General features: G+C 42.8%; 1 protein-coding gene across 1 annotated transcript in view; it reads left to right on the forward strand.

Annotated features, from left to right (window-relative positions):
• TEX14 (testis expressed 14, intercellular bridge forming factor) overlaps window positions 1–16,604 on the forward strand; it is a 94,849-nt gene that overhangs the window by 60,989 nt on the left and 17,256 nt on the right. Inside the window, exons 15-23 of the mRNA XM_046676308.1 lie at window positions 10–160; window positions 1,982–2,898; window positions 5,959–6,065; window positions 8,057–8,179; window positions 8,378–8,466; window positions 9,337–9,618; window positions 10,766–10,866; window positions 12,999–13,118; window positions 14,528–14,594. Coding sequence (XP_046532264.1) covers window positions 10–160; window positions 1,982–2,898; window positions 5,959–6,065; window positions 8,057–8,179; window positions 8,378–8,466; window positions 9,337–9,618; window positions 10,766–10,866; window positions 12,999–13,118; window positions 14,528–14,594 — 1,957 coding nt within the window. The remainder of the gene's footprint in view (window positions 1–9; window positions 161–1,981; window positions 2,899–5,958; window positions 6,066–8,056; window positions 8,180–8,377; window positions 8,467–9,336; window positions 9,619–10,765; window positions 10,867–12,998; window positions 13,119–14,527; window positions 14,595–16,604) is intronic.

Consider the following 16,604-nt stretch of genomic DNA (forward strand, 5'->3'; position numbering starts at 1 on the left):
TTGTTTCAGGATTTTATTGGAGCCCAGAGAACTCAGCCAACCGTGAGCCCCAGGGTTCAGAGATATGAACTCCATCCTGATGTTAATGTCTATCTAGGACTGACTTCAGAACATCCAAAAGAGACCTCTGACTTGGAAATAAAAGAGCTGAAGGAAATGGGTATGGCTTTAACCCACAGGTTTTGATGTAAATGTGTTCTGAGAATCACCAGGTGCAACTAGGCAGCTCCTCTAAACTGTACCTGTAACTTATACTGGGAAAAGATGCATGACTTAGGGAATAATCAAGATCCTTAAATAAATAAGTTCAACCTTTTGGACTCCATTTACACTTTGGTTGGATCCAGAACTAAGCAGTAACAACCGATTTATTTCTAGCATGATTACTTTTAGGAATTTATCTAATTGCTTCACAAATAAAAATGATGATTTTTTAATTTAAAACTATTATCTGTTCATTATAGAAAATTTGAAAGAGTACGAATAAGGAAATTACTTACCATTTTAATTCTGCCACTTAGAAATAATTTGTTAACATTTCTGTGTTTCATCCCAAACTTTTTCCTGTAGCCTTACTGCTTTTTAGTGCACTTGGAAGCCTTTAGAATTCAGAGCTGGAAGGAACCTTGCAATCATCTGACTTAATGCCCTCATCTTCCAGATGAGAAAACTAAGGTTCAGAGAGGTGGCTTGCTCAGGATTCCAGGCTTCTTGCAGATCTGGAACCCAGGCTTTCCGATTCCAGCCAACTGACCATTCTCTCTGATTGTCTTTGGACAGGACTGGAGGCCTCCAGAATGATTCTCCAAGCTCTCGTTACTTTGTGTCCTCTATCCCTGTTCTCCTCGTTCTCTCTCTCTGTACACCATCAACCAGGAGCGTTCAGTCCTGGCAGTATTTTTTGAGGTATTATCTCTCCCATGGGGAACCAGCCCTGGTGGTCTAGTAGTTAAGATTCAACACTCTTGCCACTGTAGCCCAAGTTCATTTCCCAGTCAGGGAACCACACCACCATTTCTCAATTGTCATATTGTGGAGGCTGTATGTTGCTGTGATGGTGAAAGCTATGCCACCAGTATTTCAAATACCAGCAGGGTCACCCATGGTGGACAGGTTTTAGTGGAGCTTCCAGACTAGACAGAGTAGGAAGAAGGACCTGGCCATCTACTTCCCAAAAAATTGGCCATGAAAACTCTATGAATAGCAGTGGAGCATTGTCTCATGTAGTGCCAGAAGGTGAGAGAATGGCACAAAAAGACTGGGCAGGGTTCTGCTCTGCTGTACACAGGATCTCTAGGACTCGGAATCAACTCGATGACACTAACAACAAATCCCTCCCATGATGCAATAGTTTCTTGGGCAGTGTCTTCACTGCTTCTATCAGATTCTCACCAAGAGTATAATTTTAACTGACATGAAAAGGTATGAATTGGGGGCCAGCCCAGCCCAGTGGCCTAGTGGTTAATTTTGCGCACTCTGTTTCAGTAGCCCAGGGTTCACTGGTTCAGATCCCAGCCGCAGACCTACACACTGCTCATTAAACCATGCTGTGGCAGTGTCCCACATACAAAATAGAGGGAGATTGGCAAAGATATTAGCTCAGGGCCAATCATCCTCAACAACAACAACAACAACAGCTATGTATTTAGTCCTTAAGATTCAGGGGCCTATAATTTACATGTCCTGACAGTTATGCATGTTTTGAACATACTATAACTTAATCGTAGAACATTTCTCCCAGGGTTTGATCCCTTCCAAATTTTCTGTCTCAACCCACATCAAAATGGGAACTTTCACCTAGGTTAGAAATACCCTCTCACTCTCTGTGAATGTATCTGGTAGTCTTCCACACCTGGGAAGGGAGTGGGAAAATAAAAAGCTTCTTTCTGCATTCTCATGCCGCTCGAGCAACTAGCCAAGGCTGCTTAGCTGCTGCGTGTGATCACTTTAATCAGCTGCATGTTGCTGCTCTTTTCAACAGGCAGTCAGCTTCATTCACCAAGGAGTCGCTCTTCTCCCACCGAGAAAGCAGCACCAGATCCTCAGGTTCCAGATTCAAGTCTGATGGCCAAGGAGACGCAGAACCAAGAGACTGCTTCTCCTGCTTGTTCTGTGGTGGAAGAGGCCAGGAGCCCCAGCCCAGGTCAGGCAAGCCTCTGCAGCTTCGAAATCAATGAAATCTACTCAAGCTGCCTGGACATGGGAGATGAGAAAGAGGAAGAGTCCGCAGGAGCTGGTTCATCTTTTGAGGGAGCTAGACCAAACCAGGTAGATGAACTGAAGTCCATGGAAGAAGAGTTGGAAAAGATGGAGAGAGAGGCATGCTGTTTTTGCAATGAGGATGAGAGCTCTTCAGAAGCTGACACAGAGCTCTCCTTTGAGGACTTAGACTGGCAAAATGGTTCTCTTAGTTCCCTCAGCCTACCTGAGCCAGCCAGAGAAGCCGAGGGCAATGTGAGCAACAGGTCCATGACTGAGGAGTACATCAGTAAGTGTGTGCTGAATCTAAAGATTTCACAGATGTTAATGCACCAGAATGCTGATTTGCTAAGGAATACCCAACAGAAAATAGATAAGCTTGAGATGATACAGAAGGAGCAGGAGGAGCGCAAGTCTCTGTGGGCCTCTTCAAGAGAGTTTGCAAACGTCTGTGACTTGCCTTCAGCCCTGGGCCCCCCAGCTTTAAGCTATGTTCCTCCTGTCATGCAGCTGTCAGGGGGCCAGCAGCCAGACACTGGTGGCAATTGCTTGACTTTAGCAAGGTCTTCAAGAACAGTGAGAGACTTTCAAGGGGGACATTTTGGCAAAAGGTCCAGGAAAAGAAGTGGCTGTGGCTGGAAACCTTTCACTCAAGTCTCTGAAGAAAGCACTGGGGATCAGTCAGAGAAGAGCCATCAGGTAAAGCTAAGAAGTGGGAGGCAGGGAAGCCTGAACAGGACCTGGAGCCGGGTTTAACATTGCCCCTAACCTGTGTGCAAGGACTGACATATAAAGATAACCAACTCATAGTGGGGTCCTCTTGGCTTTGAGAAATAAGGCCTCTAGGATGGAATTCCAAGGTAGATACTCTTCACCTCCTGTTCCAAACCCAACACACAGCCCCATGTCCTTCTCTGTAAACTCTGTGCATCAAGTTGAACCATATGAAATTGCTGTTTTATAGGTCAAAATAATCAAGAATTGACAATTTTACATGGATCAGCTTACTAAATATGGTATCTTGGGCAGCTATTAATCCCCATTCTAAATTGCTTATTCATTCATTCACTCATTCAGCAAACACTTATAGAGCCAGAGGCAGTATATTAGACTATGGGATATGATGGTGAATGAACCACAAGCTCTACCTATGAGTAGCTTAAACACTAGTTGGGGACAGAGGGACCTGGTGGTCAAAGAAGATGCCTTAAAGGAGGTGAGAAGACACCAGGGGAACTGACCCTGGAGGTTTAGTTTGAGGCTTAGTGAGATTGCAGAGTGGCTCCTCCCTGAGCTCCTTGAGGACAGGGCTTAGGTCTTAGACATTCTTTGTCCTAAACTGTGGCATGGTTCCTAACAATTAGAAGGTACTCGATAGGGGCCAGCCCGGTGGCACAGCAGTTAAGTGGGCACGTTCTGCTTTGGCGGCCTGGGGTTCACCAGTTCGGATCCTGGGTGCAGACATGGCACCCCTTGGCAAGCCATGCTGTGGTAGGTGTCCCACATATCAAGTACAGGAAGATGGGCACGGATGTTAGCTCAGGGCCAGTCTTCCTCAGCAAAAAGAGAAGGATTGGCAGCAGATGTTAGTTCAGGGCTAATCTTCCTTAAAAAAAAAAAAAGGTGCTCGATAAATGGTCATTGAGGAGGTGAATAAATAAACCTGAACAAGTACACACATAGAGCTGGCTGCCTCTTGAATCACAGAATTTTGAAGATGGCTCCACTCTATCATTTTACAGAGTGCACCTCAAGCTCAGTGACTTAAACTTCCCTAGGTTCATTGTTGTTAGCGAGATGGTGGTGGAGTAGGAGAGGTCGGCCCCACTGGAAGGAGGATTTTATTACTGAAATTGTTTAGAATGGCTGCCTCATGGTGATAAAAAGCAGGCCAACTTTTAATGGGTTTTATTACTGTTTTAAAATTTTCCACCTACAGTGTACCCCCGTATTGCCTGCACTGGGCAGACAGCTCCCACTACTCCCACGCCTTGCCAAGGCCCACAGCTGGTTAGGGGCAGGTTTCCTGACTCCTGATCTAGTGTTCTTTCACTGTCCCCTACTGAATTTCAGTGAGCCTTCACTCCTCACTTAGAACATTTAGAAAAGCACTGGCATTTGTTTTTGTATAAAAAGAAGGCACAAAGAATTTATTTAGACTCTGATATTTCTGTTTCTGTGGAAAATTAAAGTTTGCTAGAAAACTATTAGAAATAACTTTTCTTGTATATTATGTTTTGGTTATCTATTGCTGTATAACAACAACAACCAAAAACCCCCCAAATTTAGTGGCTTAAAATAACAATGGTTTATTATTTCTCACAATTTTGTGGGTCAGGAATATGACAGGGCTTACCTGGATGATTCTTCCACTCCATGTGGCACAGCCTGCGATCACTCCTTTGACTGCAGTCACCTGGAGACTGGGCTGGACAAGAAGGCCCAAGAAGGCTTCACTTATGTGTCTGCTGCCTTGGGCTCCTCCAGGTGGCCTGTCTCTGCAATTGGCTTCATATCATTCACTAAATAGTCTCACTCACGCTTCTCCACAGCATGGCAGCTAGTTTCCCAAGTGAAAGCTGAAGCTGCCAGGCCTCTTAAAAACTAGATGCGGCCTTAGGATAATGTCTCTTCTGCCACTTTCCATTGGTCAAAGTCCCAAGGCCAGCCCAGATTCAAGGGGAAGGAAATAGACTCTATCTCTTGAGTGTCCATGCGGACAGAGAGAGGGAAGGAATTGATGGCAGCCGTTGTTGGAAACCATCTACCAGTGCATCTATGTATAAAACAATTATACCATATTTAATTTTTCTTTAAAAATCCACCCTGGTTTTCTAGCCTAATCAAGGAATAAGGCATTTTCACCTAAGCGAATGTTTCAGACAATTGAAATTCCTTCATTTAATTCCTCAGTTTTAAAATTTTTAATCATAATGAAAACATTACAAACTTCCCATTATTCTAAATACCTATTTTGAATATATTCTAAGTATATTCTAACCTTTCCTTGGTGACTGTGACGTTTTTCTGAACATCTGTTCTTGTGGTGCTCCATGATGCAGTGCCGCTTTCAGCCCCTGCTGAGGAGTCTTTCCCTCCAGGCAGCCTCTGAGCTTATACTTTGGGGAAGTTATGATTGTTTTTATGTATTCTCTCACTTTTAGGCATCTTGCTGCCATCCCCAAACCCAACATTTGTTGCCTTAATTTGCTGTAGGTTAGGAAATATAATTAAGTTTGTTAAAATTGGAATAAGCAGATCTAGAAGTCTCTCTTTTGGATAAAGGACATAGGCTTTAATTTATTTTGTGTATATAATTTCCAAAGTATTGTAGCCTTTGTTGTTTTGTTTTCATAACATCCGCCTGGTGGATTCAGGCAGATGTTATTGTCCCTGTTGTATGGATGAGGAAACTGAAGCACAAGACTCTATGAGGTTAGTCTGAGTAAGGATTAGACTAGAACCCAGGGTCTGGGGGCTTAATAATAATATAGGGGAAAGTTTTTGGATTTTTGATGTCTATGTTATCAGCTCGTTCTTTACTTGCTCCCTGTCTGGACTGTGTTCCTGGGGGCCAACGTTTCTACGTAAAGGCCTCTAGCTCAGAAATGAGTTACTAGATATGAAACATGCAGGGGAATCTTCTTGGTAGTTAGAGTTATTTCTACATTTGGCAAGAATGGCTTTAAAAATGGAATGTGAGAGTGAAGAGAAGAGGAATTTCTTCAAAGCACTAAAACCTGTTTACCGCTTTCTAAGCTGCCAACTCTTTGTGGCCCTGGAAAACAGAGCAGAAGTGAACAAGTTCAGCCCCCTCAAGGAGCGAAGGACAGTTTGGAAAGAAATAGGAACCAAAATATCAACAGGTGGGTTAACATTTTATTGTTTTTTGTGTTACCATGCCTTTAGACTCCCATGTGACCCTGAGGCCACTTAATGATCTTCATATGTCCAGTGACAAAGAGATTGTGAGAGATGCAGAATAGTAACACAGAAGCAGATCTTGGCAGGTTCTCTCCATTAAGTGAGCAAAAAGAGCAGTGTAATGGATACTTGTAGGAGACATGAAAGGTCAGTGGCTAGCAGGTTAAACAGAACTCATCAGTTGTCAAAAACAAAGCATCTTGCCTTTCCCAAAGTGCCCAGATTGTTTATCTTATTAAAAAAAAAAAAAAATCCAGGTATTCCATTTGCCAGTGCTCCAGAAACCAGACTATTCAGAAACCAGTGTTGTTCAAGATAAGTGTCACTGACGCTGGGGGACAAAGAGGGGGTTGAGAAATATCACAATTGTCCTGGGGCTCTGATTTCCAGCCAGATCAACTAAATGAATTGGCTTCAGCACAAATCGCTGGAAGGAGAGTATATGTGTACACTAGGTTTTTAAGAACTTAGGTAAAACAAATTTTATTTTGCATAGGGGGAATTGTTAAAGGAGTGATAAATGTTTTTCAAGATAGACTAGTATAGTGATTTTAGTTTTTCTTTTCTGTGATTAAATGGCAGCGTTAATCCACAGCTCTGAAGTCACTTCTCCTGGAAAACAGTTTTTTGTTCTCTTCCCCCAAGTGGTGACTGAGACTAATGACAAGAGTGTGCTGTTCCTTTCATGTTGGTAAAAAGATACATGAAGGGAGAATCAAGGAAAATGCCCAGACATTTTAGATTAGTGTATTTTGCCCTTACGAAGGGACTTACTGAAGGACCACCTTACTGGCATCAGAGGGTTGAGCACTCACATCATTGATAGAAGCGGATGCGGTGATGGTATGCTATTGGATGAGAAAGCAGAAGCCGTTGTTGTGGCTCCCCTGCCTGGCTCCACCCTCTTCTCCCAAAAGAAATAAAGAACAGACCAAAGGAAAGTTTAATATTTTGCTACCAATATACCTAGTCTTTTTGTATGCTTTAAAAAAATTAAATTTTAATTATATATGTGAAGGAAATTTTGTATCCTGATTTTTTTCACTTTACATTAGAACATGAGCATTATTCCATGTTATTAAAAAACACCCTGTAAATTTACTTTGAAATTGTTGGATTTCCTCTCCGTTGTTGAATTTTAGGTTTTATTCTTTGTTCTGTTAGGAATAGAGCCAAAGTGACTTGTTAATAAAGCTTCTTCTGCGTTTTGGGTTATGTCCTTGATAGAGTCCCAGAAGCAGAGTTACTAGGTCAAAGGGTTCGAACATTTTAAAGATTCTTGATAGCTGTTGCCAAATTGCTCTTTAAAGTAGTTGATCAGATCTGACCTTTCTGATTCAGTAGTCTCTCTGGTCCAGCAGGAGAGTAGGGCATTCTGGATAACAGGTAATTCATATATGTGCTACAGATCACACATTTTCAAAGTGTTAGTTTAATAGATGATAAAATATATATAATCATGGGATATTTAGAGGAAAAGAGACTCCCTTGTTTTGCAGATGAGAAAACCTTGACTCAAAGAGATTGAAGTTTGCCAAAGTCAGACAGCTAGCTAGTGACCGATCAGAATCTGCAACTCAGTGAAACTAGGCTGAAGGTCCCTGAATGTTCTTGAGAATGTGTGGTGCCTTAAGACCATCTTTATAAATGTTAGTTGTTGTGCTATCACTGGTATGCAGGTGGGCCTGTTACCAGAGAATTCTGATCAAAGGGTAGGAACAGTTACTGAACCATCACCTGTATTCTGTGGCATTGTGGGGGGTGCTTGGCAACAGCCCAAGGACCAGAATTCTGTCTGGTGAAACTTCATTTCAATTGTGGGTTTCTTCTACCTCTGAAAATTTCCCAAGAACACTTTTAGAATCATGAAATCTGAACTTGGAAACTGAAAAAAGCCTTAGAGATCTTCTAACCCAGTCCTTTCATTTCTTAGCCAGGGAAGGCCTAGTGAGGCCAGTGCCCAAGCCAAAGTGTCACAGCTAAGTAGTGTACTCTTCACCACGTCAAGCCGCCAGCAGGGACCTCCCGTGTCATTCAGCCCTGGCCAGGGCTCTGCGTGAGTCTTGCGGGCTGAACCTTGGCGAGTCTGTGCCCTCTCTGGTGGTGGGCAGGAGTCAGTGCAACCCCAGGCTCCGAGAGCAGGGGCAGTCCTCTGGGTGGGCTGGTGGACTCTGGCTTGTGTCAAGAACTTGAGCAAACTGATGTGTTTGTGTTCACCCCACTCCACTCACCCCCAAAAACCCATGCAATTTAGGATCAGTATGGAATCTGTGTCTTCTGAAATCTGTAATGCAAAGTCAAGAAATAATGAAGATAGTGGAGAGGTACACTTAAAATGGAAAAGTGAGTATAAAATCATGGCTTCTGTTGGACAAAATGAAATTGAAAGTATATTTCTAACCTGGTTGTTACTTCTAAGTATACAGCCTGTATTGCAATGTCCTCCCACGTTCTTTTCTTTTGTTAGATCATTCCATTTTAAAAGTAAGGCCTTTCTGATTACGAACTGCAGAAGAGAAATGTTCTTTTCATTTCTAGACTATATAGGAAATATTCCTATCATATATATTAATGTATATTATATAACAGGTGTAGTAAAAAATAAATGATATAGATACTTCATATATAACATTATTAAAGTAGAGTGCATGCAATGTCACTTTCACATATCTTGTGGACATTATCCTTTTGTATGAAGTTTTATCTTGCAAGCTCAAAAGGATACGTACGGTATCTGTGTTTTCTAATACTAATGCTAAGTAACATTGGCAAAAGTATAGAACATTTGGAATGAAAACATACACATACATATACACTCCCAGCACGTGAGCTCAGTGTGGTCGAGAAAGGCTAGGTAAACTCAAATAGATTCTTTTCCATTAGTCTCTGCAGACTGGGGCTTCAGATGTCATTTTCTTGTAAAATCTTCATAGCAAGAAGGTCTGTCTGCAAGTTTTCTGCTGCCTTCCATTCTGGAATTCAGCCACAAGGGCTGTAACTAACTGAAATTGTGCCCTTCCCTCACTCTCGTCAGTTCTCTCCTCTGCTCCCCTTGAGGCCAAACAGGGCAAGCCTAAGGATGATACAATTCTAAAGAGGCAGTTATTATGCCAATATGAGCTATAAAAGTATTACGTAGCTCTTTAAAAATCAAAAGCTTTTGGTTCCAATGTTCACAGTGCTGTTTTAAATGCTGCTTTCTCTTATATTCAGCGGAAGTGAAAGAAATAGCAGAGAAAGCAGCTACTGGGCAGCTGGCGGTACCTCCTTGGCATCCTCGGAGTGGTTTGACTTTAGAGAATGAGGCTGGAAATGAGCCTGATCCCCTGCTGCAGCCCCGCATTATGGAACCTGAGAATGTGGACTGGCAGCAAGTTGCAGAGTATCCCAGGAAAAATGATGAGCCAGGAGGAAGTGTCAAGTTTGACAAAACAGACCACAGTGACCATGACAGTGACCAGCATGGCAGACAGTCTGGGCCTCGAAGCTTCACTGGTAAGTTCACTTGGAAGAATTGACATAGGTGAGCTCTATCAAGTTATCAGCTCTCAAAAATAAGTAAACTTCCTGGAATATTTTCTTTGCTTGGTCTTCTCTCCTTTCCAGTCTGTCTGGGGACCCTGAATTCCAGGGGAAAGCAGCATACCCTTTTGATCCCGCTGTCCTTCCCACAGGTAAAGAAATCCAGAGATTCATGAATTTTTTTATTACTGGAGCAGACCCCTTTGACCAAAGGAAGTAACATAATCTCCGTACACTGACCCTGGTCCTGAATTTAACCTGGCAAGGAATGGATTCTTTTAACTGAGGGCAGTGGTGGACGCCCACTCTCTGCCGCCCATTTATTTGCATTGCATTTTGAGCTGGAAAAATTCCGCTGGCTCCCAGAGAGTCTATCCCAGAGAAACCTAGAGACAAATGACATTTGCTGTTACCACTTTTATAGATTTTCAAGTTAAAACTGAAGGTATGTGTTTCCACTTGGTATTTGCTTGCAGTCAGGTCATGGATATCATTTCACAGTTGTTTGCAAGTTAAAGAAAAGTACATCTAAAATTATCATTTATCTTAGGTAGAAAATCTCTTGGCTTGGTTTTTAAAAAAATTATTTTATTGAGGTCATATTGGCTTGGATGTTTTTGGTATTTAGAATCTGTTCCTTGTCAAGCATCATTTTTTTTTTTTTTTTGAGGAAGATTAGCCCTGAGCTAACATCCGCTGCCAATCCTCCTCTTTTTGCTGAGGAAGACTGGCCCTGAGCTAACATCCATGCCCATCTTCCTGTACTTGATATGTGGGACGCCTACCACAGCATGGCTTGCCAAGCGGTGCCGTGTCCGTACCTGGGATCTGAACCGGCAAACCCCGGGCTGCCGAAGTAGAATGTGTGCACTTACCCACTGCGCCACTGGGCCGGCCCCCATCACTGTTGAATGGATAAACAAAAGAGTGATGATCCAGGGCTGTGTGCTGGGGCAAGGCTAAACTAACAGTCTCTGCTTTCTAGACTGAATCTGACATGTGAGACATGGCCACCCTTGGCAGACTATGCTTCCATCTCTTCTCTCACATTGCCCTTTGCCCCTCCCATGCCATGAGTGTCACTGAATGACTTTGGCCCTGATTGTGTTATAATCATTAGGTATCAGGCACCCGTCCCTCAGGAAAAATGAGCAGCCAGAGCATAGTGAAGTCTTTCAAGCAAGTTCTGATGCATCTGTGGTCATTGAGAAATCTTACAGCGTAAGTAAGATGGCCTGGAGAGCCAAGTTGGACACAAGGACCTAATAAAGTAGAGCTGAGGATTATGACATTGAAACAATTTCTGTAGTAGTTCTTTTTTGTTGGAGCATGTGCCCTCAGGTTTCTGACATGAATGAAGAAGTCTTTCCTCCCTGCCTAATAGTTTTTGAGTCAGTTCAACTCAAAGCATCATGTATCCTGGAGCTTGGGGAAAACACAGACAAGTGTCAGGTTCAGCTCTGACGCTGAGCTTTCTGTCTAGCTGGGTAGACAAGACCAACTGTTAAAGCACAGTGTGAAGTCAAATACCAAAGCTCATGACTGAGGTCAGATTGGAGTAGGAGAAACAAAGACAGGTTGTGTGAGAGTGCCTTCACCTGGAATGTTCTCGAAGACCCAAATTCAGCTCTCAACCCAGTGGAAGGAGTGTGTTCATGCCTGACAACTGTCCCTCAGCAGGATCTGTGGGGTCCAGTCATTTCCTAGCATTTGCATTGAGGTTACAACCTTGCTTCAGGGGTTTAGCACATTCTAGAAGCATGCAGTTGGGCCATAGTCCAGCCACACTAAAGGAACCACAGTTGTTTTTTTTTTTGTCATCATTGACATGGGGCCATAATCGTTTAAAGAATATAAATAGTAATTGAGAATGAAACAATGTAAAAATACAATTGTGATAATGTTTGAAGTCTTTGGAGAACATGCTATTGTATTTAATCATAGCACACAAGCCACTCACAGGACAATTAATTCTTTCTCTCATGTGAGGGCTGGAAGGACCTGCCACATAAGCAGACTGGTTGACTGGAGAAGCAGGTCTGTGAGGGAAGTGGGGAAGGTATGCAAGGCCAAGCTTGTCTAGGAAATTTCACTGTGATGTGAGAGGTAAAGGATAGCAGGTGCTAAGGGCACAGAAGGGGAAGCGTGTGATAAAAGCAGTGTCCAAGGAAATAAACCACAAACATCTGCAAAGGGATGATTGAAAGTGAGGACAGGAGCCAGTTGTCTGCCATGTGGTGATCAGGGCCTGAGTGTAGACATAAGCAGAAAAGGAAGGGATAGAATGGAGATGCTGAAGAAATAACTGTTACTTTTAACTTTTTAATTTTACTTTTATTATTGAGATTGCATTGCTATTTTTAAAATCATGCTCCTTCACTTGCCTTTAAACTGGAATACCTGAGGGTCCCAGTTCTGAGCAGCCTCAGCCTCCTCATCTGGAAGATGATGCCAACACGTGGACTGTGTCTGTGCCCTTGAGGATCAGGGTGTTTAAATTATGTCCCCAGCTTTAGTGGTCCAGGGCCTTTCTTCTTTCTGGAAATTTTAGAGCAGAGAGGTCACCTCACCTCCCCCAACTTCCATTGTGCAGATGAGGATCCTGAGACTCAAGATTGTCATTCACCACACCTGCTTCAGGGTGTTCTCAGCTCCCTATGGGGAGGGAGAGCAGAGGTAGAGGTGCGTATGCTTATAACTGTAATTTCTGGTGTACATTATTATATGTCAGTTTCTGTATAGACTGCATCTTGCTCACCCTCAGTAGTCTAGTTTTTATCTGTCACTATACATATGTGCCCCATTATCCCTTTCGCCCTATCCCCTGCCACCTTCCCCTCTGGTAACCACTAATCTGTTCTCCTTATTCATGTATTTGTTTATCTTTCACATATGAGTGAAATCTTATAGTGTTTGTCTTTCTCTGTCTGGCTTTTTTCACTTAACTTAATACCCTCAAGGTCCATCCATGTTGTTGCAAATGGCACGATTTTGTCTTTTTTATGGCTGAGTAGTATCCCATTGTATATATACCACATCTTCTTTATCCCATCATCAGTCAATGGGCACTTGTGTAGCTTCCACATCTTGGTTATTGTGAATAGTGCTGCAGTAAACATAGGGATGCATAGACCTCTTTGTATTTTTTATTTCATCTTCTTTGGATAAAACCCAGTAGTGGGATTTCTATTTGCAATTTTTTGAGAAATCTCCAGACTGTTTTCCGTCATGCCTGCACCAGTTTACTTGACTGCTAATTTTAGATAAATCCATTATTAACACTGCATCCAGCTATAAAGGGATTTGTTTACAATGAATGCCAACTTAAAAGTGATTTCCTCCATTATTAATAGGATCAGTCTGTGCAATCAACTTGTTCACCAGAGTCTTCTGAGGACATAACAGATGAATTTTTAACTCCAGAATATGACTATTTTTACTCCTCGGCGGCTCAAGAAAACTTAGCTTTAGAGGTAAAAATTTACAGTTTGGGGTAAAGTACATTTTCAGCTTTCTCCGTTACCTTATTAGTTTTAAATTGTTTTAATTGAGAAAAATAGCTTATACCTAAAAGTATATAACCTTGACTTATCAGTGTTTTCATGTTTTGAAAAAACATCTGAAAAATAAGATTTTTAAGAAAGGAAAGTCATAAGCAGTTTCTCTCAAAATTGTGATTCCTGCATTTGTACAGCAGTTTGTACTTTTTTTTCAAAAACACTTTTCTTCACATTTCCTGATTCACATATCCTTCCTGTGGGGAAGAGAAGGCAGGCTGCTATGTTATTCCTCTGTGTGAAGAACTGGCGATCCTCAGATGTAAGGATTTAGTCCTTTACCTGCCAAGCTTTAGTGGTAGGAGAGCCAGGAATAGAGGCATGGGTTCAGCAGTAAATATGAGACTGTCTAGTACTTGGGGCTTTCTCTGGGATCTGCCTAGCTTTTGCAAGAACCTGTTTGTACAGAGTATTCTCATTTATAAAATGAAATTCTTGGATTCTCTTATTTACTTATATAATTTCCGCCTCACCTCACCCCTAACCTGCCACCTTTCTGGGATCTTTTACCCATATGGAAGTTAGGGTAGAGGAAAAGGAGAATTATGTACATGTCAATCACAACATTTGACTGACAAGAAGAATTCAGTGATTCATCAAAAAGCATAATTTCCTCTTGTCTGCGCTTCTGAAAACTCAGTCAGATTAGTTTTCCATTATTAATCCTTTAAACATTCTTGATTTTACTGTGAGCAGACTGAGATGTTAAGAAAATCATTAATAAAAAGACAAAGTATATATGTACATACATATAATATGTACATTTGTATAAAAACTAGAACATAGAGAAAAGTACCTGGATTTTAATTGTACAGCTCATGATCTTTCACAAACCGAACACACTCGTGTAACGAGCACCCAGGTCAAGAAACAGAACATTCCTGGTCCCTAAATCCGGGTGCTTCCTCTCAGTCCCTGCCTCCCCTCAAAGGAATCAGTGTTCTGACTCCTCACCCCATAGAACAGCTTTGCAGTCTGGGCCATTTTTCCAGCCTTCTTGGGCTCCTCTGATAAAGCTCCCAGGAATCAAAACATCTTTGTTGTAAGGTTGAGGTGAGGAGGGGATAACGACATAAAGAAGGGAAAAGGCATATAATTAATTCCTCCTCACAATGGGAGGTGGGGGAGGACTGCTTGTTGAGGAGGAACATATGGTACGAATAAGTGCTTCGAGTCTGCGAAGCAGGTTTGTTCTTTTTCTATAAAAGATGCAGGAACCTTGTGAAGATTTTCAAGGTTTAAGAACATCAAGAAATTCTCAACCTTTTGATGATAATGTCTGCCTCCAGTGAACCTCATTTCTTTGCTCCTTCCTCCTTTTATAGACCTCAAGTCCCATAGAAGAGGGCTTTGAAGGAATACAAGATGCGTTTGCCCAACCGCAAGCTTCTGGTAATAAGCCCTTAGTGCGGATTCCTTTAAGAATCACTTGCTTTCATTTTCTGTCAGATCACAGATGTTTAGAGCTGGACCAGTCCTTAGAGAATACCTTCTCCAGGCCTGTCATCTTACAGATGAGAAAAGTTAAAAAAAAAAAAACAGGGGCCGGCCCGGTGGCACAGCGGTTACATTCGCATGCTCCGCTTCTCAGCAGCCCAGGGTTCACCGGTTAGGATCCCAGATGCAGACATGGCACCGTTTGGCACGCCATGCTGTGGTAGGCATCCCACATATAAAGTAGAGGAAGATGGGCATGGACGTTAGCTCAGTGCCAGTCTTCCTCAGCAAAAAGAGGAGGACTGGCAGCAGATGTTAGCTCAGGGCTTATCTTCCTCAAAAAACCCCCCCCAAAACCGAAAACAAACAGATGAGAAAACTTGGGCTCAATGATTTCCCCTCATTAGAATGAACCCCCTCCGCTCACCAGCCTCGTGACACCCGCACATCATTATTTACACCTCCTCTTGGGTTCTTAGAGCATATGTTGTAGTAGTTGCTTCTTTTTTTCCTCTGGTTTTCTCTAGTGAAAACTAGATTTCAGGCTACTCCGTTATCTTTGCTGAGCTGACCTGAGGGATTTGCCCAGGCCACACAGCTAGTTATTGACACAACAAAGACTAGAGCTAGGTGTCCATGTCCTTCTCTACCCCAAAAGTCAGAGTTCCACCATCACTTTTCTTTGCTTGCTTAGCGTCTTAGCAAAGAGTTAACAACAGCCAATGGTACAGTGTCAACATACCATCCTTCCCTTGGGAGGCCTTGGATTCTCTATAACAGCAGTTGCTTTCCGTTTCATGGGAAGTTAACCTTGGATCAGCAGCCAGGATGTGGCACAAGGCAAGATAAGTGAACCACTGGTTCTGATGGAGACATTTAAAAATTTTTTCACTTTTGCTCTTTTAAAGTATGCAGCCATCTATTATAAAACCAGAGTTATCCACCTGCCAAGCCATGTAGCTGTCCACGACCATTCTCAACATTCTGAACCCAGGCAGGACAGCCTCGGGTTCTGAACTTACTCCCTTCCTCCTGCTGCACGCTCCAGCTTCCATCTCTAATCTGAGTCAGGCCTCTGTCACAGTGGGGAGCATTTTAAGAAGCTGTAAGCTTTTAGATGAACAGTTATGCTCAGGACAACATGTACTAAAAGTCCCCAGACCTGGGTCTTGGGCCACCCACTCTTTCCGTGGAGCCTCTGCCCCTGATCACTTTCTGTGTGAGCCTGACCTGCACATGGCCACTTTACTTACGGTTGGAAGAGGGTTGAGTAGGGTAGAGAAGTTGTGGGGCAGGCAGGTCAGAAAACCAGGAGTAATTCACTACAAACATCTGAAGTACATGAAGAAGGTGATTGCTACTCTGTTTCCTTCTTTCAGCCCTTCCCTTTCCCTTTTTTCCTTAGGGGTCTGATATATGTCCCCACCAGGCGATGCAACAGAGATAATGACTGGACACATGCTGGGGTCCAAGCCCAATTCTGCCACTGATTTTTTTTGCATGACCTTGGGCAAGTCACTTCACCCTAGGGCCCCACTCTCCCCTTGGATAAAGTAAAGGAGAGGGTCAGGCTCTAAAATCTCTTTAAGTTCTGCTCCAGCTCTAAATTGTGCTTATTAGGAATTCGTTTATGCTTTCTAGGTGTTTATGCTTTCTAGGTATTTGAAAGAGGGTCACAAGAAGAAGAACCCCAATGCTTCTCCACTGATGGGGTTTCAGAGCTCCTTGGTACCTGCCAAAGGTGGCACTATTCTGCTGGGCCTCCCCACTGCCCACCAGACAATCTGGACTTATGGAATGGCAAGGGGAGAGTGAGCATTTGCCATCATGGCGGGCTGCTCTGTCTATCCCCTTCTCTATAAACCAGAGCAGTACACTAGTGGGAAGGAAAATGGTTACGGGCCCAGTCTGCCCAGAGGTCTGCAAAGTATCTTACTGAGAATTAGGGAGGAGTAACTTTAGACA

The sequence above is a fragment of the Equus quagga genome, chromosome 11 (genome assembly GCF_021613505.1).
Source record: "Equus quagga isolate Etosha38 chromosome 11, UCLA_HA_Equagga_1.0, whole genome shotgun sequence".
In the NCBI taxonomy this organism is placed as follows: domain Eukaryota; kingdom Metazoa; phylum Chordata; class Mammalia; order Perissodactyla; family Equidae; genus Equus; species Equus quagga.